General features: G+C 44.8%; 1 protein-coding gene across 3 annotated transcripts; it reads right to left on the bottom strand.

Moving 5' to 3' along the window:
- Positions 1 to 1,080: 1,080 nt before the first annotated feature.
- DDIAS (DNA damage induced apoptosis suppressor) lies at positions 1,081 to 13,019 on the bottom strand. Of its 3 annotated transcripts, none has more exons than XM_063325394.1 (5): positions 12,580 to 13,019; positions 10,608 to 10,736; positions 8,759 to 8,920; positions 7,474 to 7,591; positions 1,081 to 5,642 (listed from the first exon to the last, which is right to left on the bottom strand). In XM_063325394.1, exons 2-5 carry the CDS (start codon positions 10,718 to 10,720, stop codon positions 3,090 to 3,092), a joined length of 2,946 nt encoding a protein of 981 aa, XP_063181464.1. In that variant the 5' UTR covers positions 10,721 to 10,736; positions 12,580 to 13,019; the 3' UTR covers positions 1,081 to 3,089. The 3 variants fall into 3 exon arrangements, with proteins under 3 accessions (XP_063181464.1, XP_063181473.1, XP_063181484.1); XM_063325403.1 differs by having other exon boundaries at positions 12,775 to 13,019; XM_063325414.1 differs by lacking the exons at positions 8,759 to 8,920; positions 12,580 to 13,019 and adding an exon at positions 8,463 to 8,711 and having other exon boundaries at positions 10,608 to 10,737.
- Positions 13,020 to 13,084: the final 65 nt, after the last annotated feature.

Below are 13,084 nucleotides of genomic sequence, written 5' to 3'. Positions count from 1 at the left end.
GCAGGCGTAGCACTGGCACAGGCGAGTTCGCTGGGGCTCACCCGAGCGCCCTGGGCGATCCTGACTGGTGCCGTTCTGGTGCTCTCATTTGCTCCCAACACAGAACTAAAGCTCAGCTGGGGAAGCCATCGGCAGCTTATCAAGCCTATATGGCGGCTTCTGTCACACTCATGTCCCTCTGGCTGGGGCTGTGCCAAGAACCCCGCATAGGGACCCGTGTATCCCCTGCAGCACAACATTGCCACCTTCTGCCATGGTGGTCTAGGCTGGCACCAGCAGCACAGCATTTAAAAGGGACCCCACTCACAGGTACGATGCTTGAACTTACTTCTGTCATAAAATGGTTCGGGTTGGAAGGGACATTAAGGACCATCTAGTTCCACCCCCTGCCCTGGGCAGGGACACCTCCCACCAGCCCAGGCTGCTCCCAGCCCCGTCCAGCCTGGCCTTGAACCCCTCCAGGGATGGGGCAGCCACAGCTTCTCTGGGCAGCCTGGGCCAGGGGCTCACCCCCCTCACAGGAAAGAATTTCTTCCTACTATCTCATCTAAGCCTCCCCTCTTGCAGTTTAAAATTGTTACTGCTCATCTTACTGCTGCACTCCCTGATACAGAGTCCCTCCCCATCTCTTCTGTAGCCCCCTTTAGGGACTGGAAGGGGCTGGAAGGTCTCCCCGGAGCCTTCTCTTCTCCAGGCTGAACACCCCCAGCTCTCTCAGCCTGTCCTCACAGCAGAGGGGCTCCAGCCCTCCCAGCATCTTTGTGGCCTCCTCTGGCCCCGCTCCAACAGGTCCATGTCCTTCTTGTGCTGAGGCCCCAGAGCTGGACGCAGGACTCCAGGTGGGGTCTCACCAGAGCAGAGCAGAGGGGCAGAATCCCCTCCCTCGCCCTGCTGGGGATGCAGCCCAGGTTGCAGTTGGCTTTCTGGGCTTCAAGCACATGTTGCCTGCTCATGTTGAGCTTCTCACCAATTTATGTTTAATTCTGCTTCCCCATCCCCTTTTTTTTTGTTTGATTGTTTTTGGTTTTTTTTTTTGTCATAGCTGTATGTTCGTTTTTCCTATGTTTATGTCTAGGATCCAGGGACTGCAGGGATTGAGGCTTGGACACGTAAGAAGGAACCTCGAGACTCTTGCTGCTGCCACCGACAGCTGCAGCATCCTTAAACACCGTGAAGAACTTTTGAGCTGTGCTCGAGTATCTTGCTGGGTCGGACAGCAAGCAGAAAAGACGGTTTGCTGGTTAAGGTCTCTCGGTGATACCCAGCACTAGGCTGCACGCTCTCTTAACGTTGGGTACATCTTTGAACCTGTGCTCAATTTCCTCAAGTGTAAGTAGTCAAAAAAACCCCCAACAAACCCCCCTGACTGCTATGGAAAAACTTCTTTGTAAAGTGAATTTACGTGTGCAGACTCGCTGTGTGGCCATGAGGAGCCGTTCTCTTCGTTCAGCCTGCAGACTCAGCACGCTCGTACCCTTGGTGGGAGAAGCTGTATCTCATTAACACCCTGCTCAGCTGCAGAAAAAGCGTGTTTGATTTCTAATACTCTTCTCCCTCCCGTCCCTCAATGAGTTTATTTTGATTAGAAGGTGCAGAACTTAGCGTAGAGCCCAGGAAACTGAAAAGGTTTACCTGTATGTTCTGTAAGGCTGATCCATGCTAAAAATAGTGGATAAAGGACAAGGTGGTCAAACAGTAACTGCCCTCATACGTCCCTGGGTGTCCTGCAAATAAAGAGCGGGTACACATTTATCTTATAGAGGAGATATGAAGGCACACAAAGATGACAGCTCAAATGCCAAAGGTGTACTTTTTTCATCCATCCCACACGTGGTTTCCACTGGCTGCCTTTGGCAGGTCCTGCCTGAGCACGCTGGTTTGCGTGCCAGCCCCAGTGAGGCACCTATGGTGGGAGCCGGCGACCGTACGGTTAGAGAAGCCTTTCAGAGTCCTTCTAGCCGCGACTCCGACAGCGACAAACAACAGACAGTAACTAACACGCACAGGAACACGATGAGCACAAAATGCTCCATTCCCACAATACTCCTCTAACTTCCAGCAACTTCTGCCTCTCAGATTTCCTAAGGCAAAGGTGGCATCATAACCTGAAAGTGCTTTAGTTACCAGCATTGATCCAATCTGTTCCTGGCATGCAGACAACTCTCCCGAGCAAACACCGAGCCTGGCCCTTAAGTAGCTGCATTAAAAATGGAGCGAGGCCTCAAACACAGAAACATAGTAATGCCGGTCTTGTGTCAGAGAATCGACCAAGTAAACTCTCCTCGTCCCCAGTCACAATGGTGCTTATTCATTCTATGCTTCCAAAAAAAAAAAAAAATCACAGCAGATCATTTTAAGCCCACTTCTGCTTCTCCAAGTCAGCATTTTCAAGCTGATTCCGATTCCCACATTCCACCTCCAAGCTTGCAGCAGCAGCTCCGAGGTTTCTCTATTCCATGATCCTAAATGCAGCTGCTGCGGGTGGGGGCTGTGGAAGACCCCAAAGCAAAGAAGAGGAAAGACACCGCCAGGAATCTGCCATTAGCAGTCTTTAACTGGAAAAAGCCTACAGGAAAGCTGGGAGCTGCCACCAACCTCTCAGGATGGTCCCCTCCACCCAACTCAACTCCTTCATAGGATCCCAAGTGGGCGCAAATACGAGGCTCCCGTAAGATATTTTAAATTCTTCGATGACAACTTGGCCCTCCTCCCCAGAGTCACCAGCTAAGGATCTAGAGTGGACACGGGACTCCAGGGCTCTTCTTGAGGTGAAAAGACAACACTGAACGCTAAAACACTTCACCTACTTGTGCTTGAAAAAGTGAGATCTATTAAATACTCACACATTTACAAAAGGTTTTATTGCACGTTCTAGAGTTAATTTACAATAAAATATAGTAACTGCAAATTCTGTTTTCCCCCGTCTCTGAGGTATAAAGATCTGCAAATAAACATAACTCATCTTAGGAAGATATATGCCAATAGGTGTATAAACGATTTAATTCCTAAATAGCTCTTTTCTTCTACTGGCTCCTTCCCAAAAGTCTTAAAAATAATTAAAAAGGACCTATCACAGAAATATCTTTTTTTTAGTATTTTGGCTTATTGGAAAAAGGAGTCTGTGCTTGGAAGAACAACTCAGGAGACCAGCCAGTTGCCCCTTCCAACATACCCCCTGAATAATTTGCACTTGAGAGGAGATTCTTGCCTTCTGAAGTGGAACAAGTTTCCAGGATGGTGTTGTTTAAAAACGAGGCCTTGGTGACACCTGCAGACACAGGAGTTGTCAGAATCCTGGTTGTATTCCCAGGGTTTAATCTCTCATTTCGGAAGCATACATCATTCTCAATCTTCTCTTTGCTTTCAGAAATAGGGTTCCGGACAGTGTGCCCACAGGTCGACGGCAAGTCAGTAGCCCAGCTGACGGTTTTTAAATTTAAAGATGCAGTTGGTCTCAACCTCTTGGTAGCAGATGGAGGGATCCACGCCTCAAAGCCGGCAGGCAGCTGGCTGTTAGGGAACTGCTGCGAAACAGAGCTATTCCTTTCTTTGCCTTCCCTGTTACTCGGCCTTCTACGTTTCACTAACCTGCCCGTAAGCTGCTGCAGCAGAGTGTTTTGAAAGGAAGACCTGGATCGCTTGCATTTGGAATGGATTTTAGCGGGATTTTTAGGGGTGAAGACAGTGACAAAAGAGCCTCTTTCCCCACCAGGCCACCGTTTCTGGAGAGGTTTTGTCATAGGAGTTGACTGTGAATGAGGAACAAAGTCTTGAGCGCTGACTGAATTGCATTCTGAATCACAAAAGGAGTAAGTTACGGGTGTGCTGTGCTTACGAAAAGCAGGAGGGGACCTACGCAGGGATGAGCTTGATTTTGAACCGTTACAGGGAACACCTCCAGGACAACGCACCGATTCAGGAGTTGTGACCTTTTCTATCAAGGTATCTTCCTGTAATGAAGAATTACATGATTTATTTAAGAATTCTACAGGTTTTGCTACCTCTCTTGCAGTGGCATCAAAGAGATCAGCAGAAGCATTGTAGCTGCTTTCAGGGAAGATACTGTTCCACAGCATCTCTCTCCTCTTAACACTTTTGAAGGTGTTTTCTGACAGTTCTGTCAATGGTTTTAATTCTCTTTTATATATCCTTCTTGTATTGGTGGGAGTTGCTGGATCGGAGTCCCATGCCCCTGTGAACGTAAGATCTGTTCTTTGGCTTGGCGTAGAAGAGTTTTCTTTGTTTTCACAACCAGCTAAACAGTTATCATGCGCAGAATGCACACGGGTAGCTGCCTTGCTCCTTTTTAAGCAGGAGGTTTCTCCAGGTTCAGCAGTACACTGCAGACTAATAAAAGACCAAGCTGACTTTGAACTGTCAATATTTGCTTCTTTGGACGGCACATATCTGCTCTCGGAAACAGAAGGCTCTGATAAAAGCGGCAAAGACTGTGACAGAATAGGTAGATGACGTATAAAGCAAGATGCTCCATATTCCTTGTCAGTTGAAGATGAAACATTAGAGGAAGACTCACATTGTGACACCTCATCACTTGGAGAATTTGCTGTTGACTGAAGACAAGCAAACGACACGTTCTCCCAACGATCCTTCTCTGCTTGTGGCAAGAACGTCGCCGAGACACTCGCTGCAGGCAAATCTGCAGCTACCAGGGTTTGCCTGGGATATGCTTTGTTAGGATTTACACGCAACTCGTTACTCTCAAGAAAGGCATGTTTGCCTGCATCAAGGCTGGGCGAGGTTACACCACTCTTGCCATCTTCTATTCTGGCTAAAAATTCATTTAGGCTTTCTGAGAATGGGAGCTCCTCCCAAAGCATAGAGCCTGTCTGAGGCACTCCAGCTACTTTTACATGATTAGAAGCTGAGGCATCTCTCTTGTAAAAAAAGGAGTTGCAGGACTTTTCTGGGTAAGAATAATTTCTACTATTAGTCTTTGGGTAAATGCTTTTTCCCTCAAATTCCAAGGGATGTTGTAACAACCTGGAACTGTTTCCATGTGAACACCCAGTCCTCGAAGAGGATACTCTCTCTAATTTATCAGTCGCAGAGATACTGTCAGTCCGACTAGGCTGTGAACTAAATTCATTACCCTCCTCTTTATTCCCTTCCTTCACAGAAGAGCTGCAAACCCACGAATCCCAAGGAGTTTGTTTGTTGAGGCTTACACTGCATGATTCTGCAGAGACAGGCCTCCCCTCATGTTCATTCTGTTCACTCACCAGCTTTCCCACTTCCAGAGTGGGAAAGTCCCCCGCTGTTACCCAAGCAACAGATGAAGTCAGGCTGAAGGACTGTTGCCAGGACCCTAAAAAGCTTTCTCTGCCACTAGACTGAACAAACCAGGAGCTTCTGCTCAGGCTTGACAAGCTGCTGAGCTCACAGGCAGGTTCATCTATTGGAGCTGAAGATGCATCAAGTAAGTACGAGCTGTTATTACAGCTCTTGGGTTTTGCTGACTGCAGAAGCCGATGGAAGTAGCTGATAACAGTAAAGCCAGTAACAGCAGCGTTTGGCAGGAAGATCTGGCAAGCTGTAAGGGTTTTTGTACTTGTATTAATTCTGGAACAGTTTTGCAAGATGCTGCTGGCAGCAGAACACCCTCCATGCTCCCTTGCACAACCCTGGGAGGAAAAAGGAAAAAAAAATAAACAAACAACTTAGTGCAATGTTTTATTTTGTGACAGGAAAAAAACCCATAAGAATTAATGCATGCTTTTTAAGTCAGGCTTAAATTTAGATCTTGGTTTTTGTCACAATCTGCAGGGAAGAGAATACAAAACAGCCTGTCACACAAAGCAGTACTCCCTGGGAAATAAGCACTGGCAAGGGCTAAAAAGGGCATCACAGCGAGAGGTTCTTTGCTTGTTGCAATTATGCAGAGTTTTAGAAACGGAAAAACAACCACGAATTCTAAGGACAGACTTCACAGAAAATTTCTTCCTCCCTTTAGGGCACTAGGTGTTTCCGGGCTTCCTCCAGCGCAGTTCTGCACAAATGGCTAGCTGCCTGATGCCAGTGCTTTCATTTATCCAGGAGGCACCGGGCAGTACTTTAAGCAAAGCACTCTGGTTCCAGGTACCTGACTTGGCAGCTCAGCTATCTAAGCCTGCATGGTATTTTCTGTGCGCTACCTCTGTGAAAGGGAAATAAGCTACAACCTTTATCTTCTCAGATTCGTTTGGAGGGTAGCGTTTCAAAGGAGCTTCAGCTGCAATTCTTTCTAGAAACTGCTTCTCTCTATACAGAAATTGCAAGTGAAAAATGACATGAAAAGCAGAGGGAATTATCTAATGTTTTGAGAAGTGGACAAAACCTTTTTCACCCCACCCTCAAGGTCTGGGGCAATGCCAGAGAGGCCAAAAAGCAAATATAGCTGTCTTTAAATTCAACAACCCTCTTACTCCCTGAGTCTGTGCAAAAGTTGAGGCTGAAGGCTGTTAGCCAAGGACAATAACTTTCTAGGTAAGTCTTAAAAAAAAAAACGTTATGGTGATTCTGAGTTTCACCCGGGGGAGCGCAACTGTATGCACAGCTGAACTATACAGAAATGTCTACAGCCATAGACTGGACTAATGGTCTTCGAATGTGTGTTCAGCCCTTTCATGTGCAGCAGCAGCCACAAGGCTGTTAATACGTAGGATTATTAACATTTGTAAAGGCATCAGACCTAGAGACCCGGTGAGTTGTTCCAGTTAAGTAAAGTTAATCCATGAAGTCCTCCAACTTCCATTACTTAAGATGCTGTGCATTAGGAAAATCTCAGCTCAGATACAGATACAAACCTCATGGTACCTGGGCGAGAGGAAAAACACCTGCCAGGTAGGATTTAGTGCGCAGACTTCATAATATGAATGACTCACACAAGCACCACTTGAAGAGAACTTAGCGACTGTTTCTACAGAAATATTACTAAGAACTAATATTTCAAAGTCTGTTAAACACATAAAAGACCCACAGGTGCATATATTGAACAGCTGTACTTTATCAACATTTTTAAACACACTCTTAAATCCAGAAATATCAAAATACCGCAAGGGGATGTGTTTCTCCTTACATTTCAGGCAGCAGGAAACTATGCAGCATGGGAAAGGTAGGGCAGCACTTGAAAAGACAGTCTGTTTCTCGCTTGAGCTGTACATGTTTCTTTACAGACTCCAAGCTGTTACTGATATGCACAGGAGCTGGCACTGCTCAGGCGCTCTGAAAAGCAGCCCTGACAAGCTGTCAAGCTGACTACTGCCATTCAAGATGACTTTTGGATGTGACTCATTTAAAATAACACAGGAGTCTGCGGGAAAAGGAGCAGAATCCTTCCCATGTCCTAGCCCTAAATTTTCTCAAATTCCCAAAAGACGTCGTACAGGATGCTTTGATAACTCCGTCTACGCCCCCAAGTGGCTACAAGCTAATGAGTAAACTCATTATAACAGAGTAACGTGGATTAGAAGTTACCTTCACTCCAAATATAAATCTTTTCCCAATGAAACAGGTTTCCACTGCTTGAACTAACGCTCCTGGAGATGCATCTATGTTTGTTTCTCCTGACAGCTGATTGAAGTCTTGAATACACCTTGAGTAAAAACATACAGAAGTATTGCACCAGCAGAGGAAGCCTTACATAGCATTTTAGCTGTAGTATAGGTAGGACACGTGCCAAAGAGAAGATACTGTGCTAGCTTAAACTAAATGTAGAATGAAAACAAGAAACCACGAGCCTATAAATTCAATTGTTTACTTCACTTAATTTGTTAGTGATATAGAAATAAACAAAACAAGCACTTTGAATAGGTTTGCTATATACACAACTTTTGTGTGTTCCCTGTGTGGCTGTGATTTTTGTACCAACACAACGACTGTATAATGCTGTCCATATGCTGCTGTTGCATTACCCTTCATTCCTGCATCTTCACAGCAGCAGCAGTGTCCATATTAAGACATGCAAATAGCTCTGTTTTTCACAGCTGACAGCAGTACAGCAGTCTAGCGTAGAAAGCTTGCCATGAGAATGTTATTAATGCTGCTACTAAGGGATTCAAAAAGTGTTCATCTTTGACGTAGTGATAACACAAGGCATTGGGAAATAACAGAATAGAGAAAGCAGCAGTGAATGTATCTGAATATCCCCATCCTAACAGTTTCACGTATCAGCAAGTCTGAAGCTTATAATGTAGGTGGTCAGGCTCCGAGGACTAACAGGCTTTATTAGAAATCCCTCCTTGCTAAAGGAAAATCTTGAAGATATTTGAAAATATTGAAGACCAGTCATAAGGTGCACACTTTTTTTTTTTCCCCCCCCAAATCCAAACTGTTAAGGAAAAAGCAACAGAGGCTCTACCTTTACCTTAAGGCTTTTCTAAAATCTTGAGGAAAAATTATGTCTAAATCTCTGGAAAAGCCAACTTACTTAGTAATCTGCCGTTAGACAAAGAAAATTCAATCACCTCAAATAAAGGAAGATGGACACAAGGAAAAAGCCCAACCAAACTGTGAAGTTCACGTAGCAGGTGGTAGCTGCCTCCAAAAGGCAAGTGCAGAAGCAATCCATCTCAAAATTTCAAGATTTCAGAAAGAAACCAAACTTCAGCATTTTCTCAAGGTGATGGGTACCACGGAAATGCTGGAAGGGAGCACTTTAGCAGCTTCTTCCCACTTGTCTCCCCACCATCCAAGCTCATCTCAATTTTTTTAGGCTGAAGAAAAAGCAGCAGATGTACAGTTAGAAACAATCCATTCTTACCTCTGCAGATTTTCTGCAGTGACCCCAAAGAACGGATCTAAGCAACTTCCAAACACGGTAATGTCAAACAAATCATTAGTGTCAGCAATCTTTAGGGACAATCTATATCTGTAGGTCGCATCTTTAGCTTCACCTGTGCAGCCACATTTTAGACAGCTAAACCTAAAGAGACAGTAAAAGGATAAAAAAGATTGAATACGTTAACTTCTGTTAATCACTGCTGAGGTAAGAACTTATCTGCAGCTGTAAGCACTACTATAATAAAAAATCATCAGGAAACAGCTCTGTTATCTTCAGCATTTGAAACAACAGATACTCTTGCTTTGCACAGTCAGCTCCTTCCATTTAGTGCTGACATTCATTGATTTACTGTTCTTCTATGTGTCATAGATTTCACATAACAGTGGGATTAAAAAGGAAAGACCATACGTTTCTGGACACACAATAAGTGGAAGTGTCATACAGGACGACGTGATGCATTGCACATATAAAATGAGAAGAAATAAAAAAAATTAGGACTTGATTCCGAGGGGCTTCCAACAAATTCTTTTCAACTTAAGAACAGCAGTGAAGAACTGGACTGCCGGGGATGCCCTTGGAAGCTATTAACACACATTATTTACTCTCCTAAACTGTCCTTCGATATTGCATGGCATTGAACACAATGGAACTCTTGATCCAGAACAACCTACAAGCTGCTACTGGAATACAAAGATAACTAAATAGTGGTAAGTAACATAAGTATCTGAAATTAGCATGTATTTCTACAATGCCTGGTTTTTCACCAATTTACAGAATCACAGAATCTTCAGAGTTGGAAGGGAGCTCTAGAGATCATCCAGTCCAACTCCCCTGCTAGAGCAGGATTGCCCAGAGCATGTCACTCAGGGCTGCATCCAGGCGGGTCTTGAAAATCTCCAGAGAAGGGGACTCCACACCCTCCCTGGGCAGCCTGTTCCAGTGCTCTGTCACCCTCACCGTAAAGAAGTTTTTCCGTGTATTTGAACGGAACTTCCTGTGTTCTAGCTTGTGCCCATTGCCCCTCGTCCTGTCACTGGGAACCAATGAAAAGAGTCTGGCACCGTCCTCCTTCAACCCACCCTTTAGATACTTGTATGCCATAATAAGGTCTCCCCTCAGCCTTCTCTTCTCCAGGCTAAAGAGTCCCAGCTCTTTCAGCCTTTCCTCATAAGGGAGATGCTCCAGTCCCTCAATCATCTTAGTTGCCCTACGCTGGACCCGCTCCAGTAGTTCCCTGTCCCTCTTGAACTGGGGAGCCCAAAACTGGACGCAATATTCCAGTTGTGGCCTCTCCAGTGCAGAGTAGAAGGGGAGAATGACCTCCTTCGACCTACTGGCCACACTCTTCCCTGTGCAGCCCAGGATTCCACTGGCCTTTTTGGCAACAAGGGCACATTGCTGGCTCATGGATAATTTACTGTCTACCAGGACCCCCAGGTCCTTCTCCTCAGAGCTGCTTCCCAGCATGTTCGCCCCTAACATATACTGGTGTTTGGCATTCTTCCTCCCCAGGTGCAGGACCCTGCACTTGCTTTTGTTGAACCTCATTAGGTTCTTCTCTGCCCAGCTCTCCAGCCTGTCCAGGTCACGCTGGATGGCAGCACGGCCCTCTGGAGTGTTGGCCACCCCTCCCAGCTTGGTATCATCAGCAAACTTGCTGAGGATACGCTCTGTCCCATCATCCAAGTCATTAATGAATATACTGAACAAAATTGGACTGAGCATTGACCCTGGGGGACACCACTGGTGATTTAACTTCCATCCAAGCTCCCAGAGATTCCCAAGGCTTCTGACAGTTATAGTTAATGATCCCCAAAACAGGACGTACCTTCCAGAATCCAGTATCAGCCTAGAAAAGCATTTTTGACAGGCAGGATAGATGAAGCAGGAGTTCTGGACAGAAATTACCGAGGCAGCCAAGAGTCCTCTCACACTATTCATGTGCTCACAGCATCACCTGAAACAAGTAGGTCAAAATGGTTCAGAGAGTTCTCATTTCATGAGATGTTAATACTAACTGCTTTTAGTTGGGTTGTTTGAGCATTTCAAAAGGCAGCCCTCAGGAAATGATGATCTCTGTTTGAAAATGGTAGCCCAGCTGAGGCAACACCTGTTATTACCCTTAATTAACACTTTCAAAAGAAAAAAAGGTGAAGATATGTAATATGAAGCAAGTGTTCACAATACGTGCACACCAGCACAGATAAATTGCACAAATTCCCACTTGTATTTAGGGAATCTTTATTAGAGCTATCCTTGAGCACGGCACTGCAACAAATCTGTTTCTGATTTTTTACCTTAATTTAGAATCATAACACGGAGTTAAAAACTGAAATGATTCTACACTTGTAATTCTGCAAATACCTTCACTGCCAATGCCTGTGAAAGGAGAGGATGCCCAGAAAATCTCAAAAGGGCTTGCAATTGCAACTCTATTCATGCCCTTTGAGCCAAAGGGACTGCTCTATGGTATTTACCACTGCTTTTGACAAAGGGGACATATGAAACTGACAAATAAATGATTAGCTAAACATTTAAATAAATAAATAAATAATTTATTTTTATTCAGTATTACTTTCCTGCAGAATTATCTCACCTTTATTATCACTATGCTGTCTATCTTTAGGAAACTCCCCATTTTAGAAACTTAACTTTTTTGTCAGCAGATGCTAGAAACGTGTAGACAAAAATACTCCAAAATACCTCAAATCATAGAGTTTCAACTTAAATGACAAAAATGTTCTCTACAGCTGAATTAAAGGACACCTTAAAAAGTCTTCTTTGCAAAAGCACTTTTGTCACAGTTATAGCTAACATACATTTCTTCTCAATGTAAGCTACAGAATAAACACAGAATAGAAAGTGAACTTCTCATCTTCATCCCAGAACTCACTCAGGGAGGCAGTAGACCAAGGAGATAAAGGAGACTCAAGTATGGTTTTTACATGTTAAAAGCCATTCAATAATCAACAATGATGTTTTGTTCGTATTTTGCCACAAACTAGTTAAAGTCACAGGCATTCCCTTTCCCCATTCTCAGCATTCTGGTAGAAATGTGATCTGTAATAAGAGTACTAGAAAAATATGAGTGACTAAATTAATTACTCTGAGCAGTTTGGAGGCAAGAAAAATTATCATATATCTAAATATCCCCTATGGCAGAAAGGCCAGGAAAAGGTAAAAGCTTTATTGGAGGGACAACCAACATGAAAAAAAATCTCTCTTCAGAATATGTATTAACAGAGACTCATTTGACCTAATATATTAAATGGTGCGTGCCTTCAATTTTTGACAAAATGGAACTGCTTTGCTTTAGTTACAGTACAAGATGATATCAGTAAATAGTGCAAATAAAGCAAACCGCTATACAGAAAAGAAGTAATAAAGGTAAGTCTGATTTTGTTATTGCCAAAAAACACGGACTTAGAGAAACCTGCAGGTCCTTCACATTCCAACTGGTTTGCAACTCAGATAGATAGATACAAACAAAATATAGTGTAATCTGCAGTTTGTAATGAAATAAAAAAACCCCACCACTACACGCTGCAGAAAACACAGTAAATACTTCAAGTATTCCATTGAAATATGGGAAATAAAGCATTGCACGCATGTATTCACACAGGTCCTGGTAAGAGCTCACTTAGGAGCAGCCAGACTCAGGATCTACACCTCTATTTCTCTTTGGTAGAAACAGAGTACTCGTTACCTGGATGTACATTAAAAAAGCCACCGTACCGACAGATCTGTTTTACTTTATTTTTTTAATAAGCAAAACAAACCGAACCTCTGGACCCACATACCCAGCCAGGGTGCACTCCGGGTGCTCCCCACCGCCAGCCTCCACAGAACGCGGCCTTTCACCATCCCTGCAGCCTCACACGGGTTTCCATCGGTTTTTGCTGCCCTCTAGCGGGATCATTACCTTAAACTCTCCTTAAGAAAAAACCCAAAACACGCAAGAGGAGTTGTGACAGGCCTCACACCGCAATTTTTACCCCTTAACCAGCAGCATCCTCCGTGACCGGATCGACTCTCCGTCTCCCGGCCGCAGGGACAACGTTGAAGCGCTGTCACCCAGGAAAAGGCAAGGGCAGCAGCACCATCGCCCCCTCTCTGAGCCCTCAGGCTCCCACAGGAGGCAAAGGCCGAAAGGCGGTTACCACAGCCGTGCCCCCCTCGCCTCAGCTCCAGCCCCGGGAAAACACCACCCGCACCCGGCCGCAGCAGCCCCGGCTCGTAGGAGAACCCGGAAGTCGGAAGTGCGCGTTGCTAAGGGCCGTCGCTAGGGGGCGGAGACGAGGCGGC

This window comes from Chroicocephalus ridibundus, chromosome 1 (genome assembly GCF_963924245.1).
Source record: "Chroicocephalus ridibundus chromosome 1, bChrRid1.1, whole genome shotgun sequence".
Classification (NCBI taxonomy): Eukaryota; Metazoa; Chordata; class Aves; order Charadriiformes; family Laridae; genus Chroicocephalus; species Chroicocephalus ridibundus.
The sequence above is the reverse complement of the archived record's forward strand: the minus strand, read 5'-3'. Positions and strand labels throughout refer to the sequence as shown.

Excerpts from the sequence above, each read along its gene's own strand:
- DDIAS (XM_063325394.1), bottom strand. The coding sequence starts at position 10,720 with ATGAATAGTGTGAGAGGACTCTTGGCTGCCTCGGTAATTTCTGTCCAG. Across the intron at positions 7,592-8,758 it reads ACTGCAGAAAATCTGCAGAG|GTGTATTCAAGACTTCAATC; the intron begins GTAAGAATGGAT and ends TTTTTACTCAAG. Across the intron at positions 5,643-7,473 it reads GATTTATATTTGGAGTGAAG|GGTTGTGCAAGGGAGCATGG; the intron begins GTAACTTCTAAT and ends TTTTCCTCCCAG.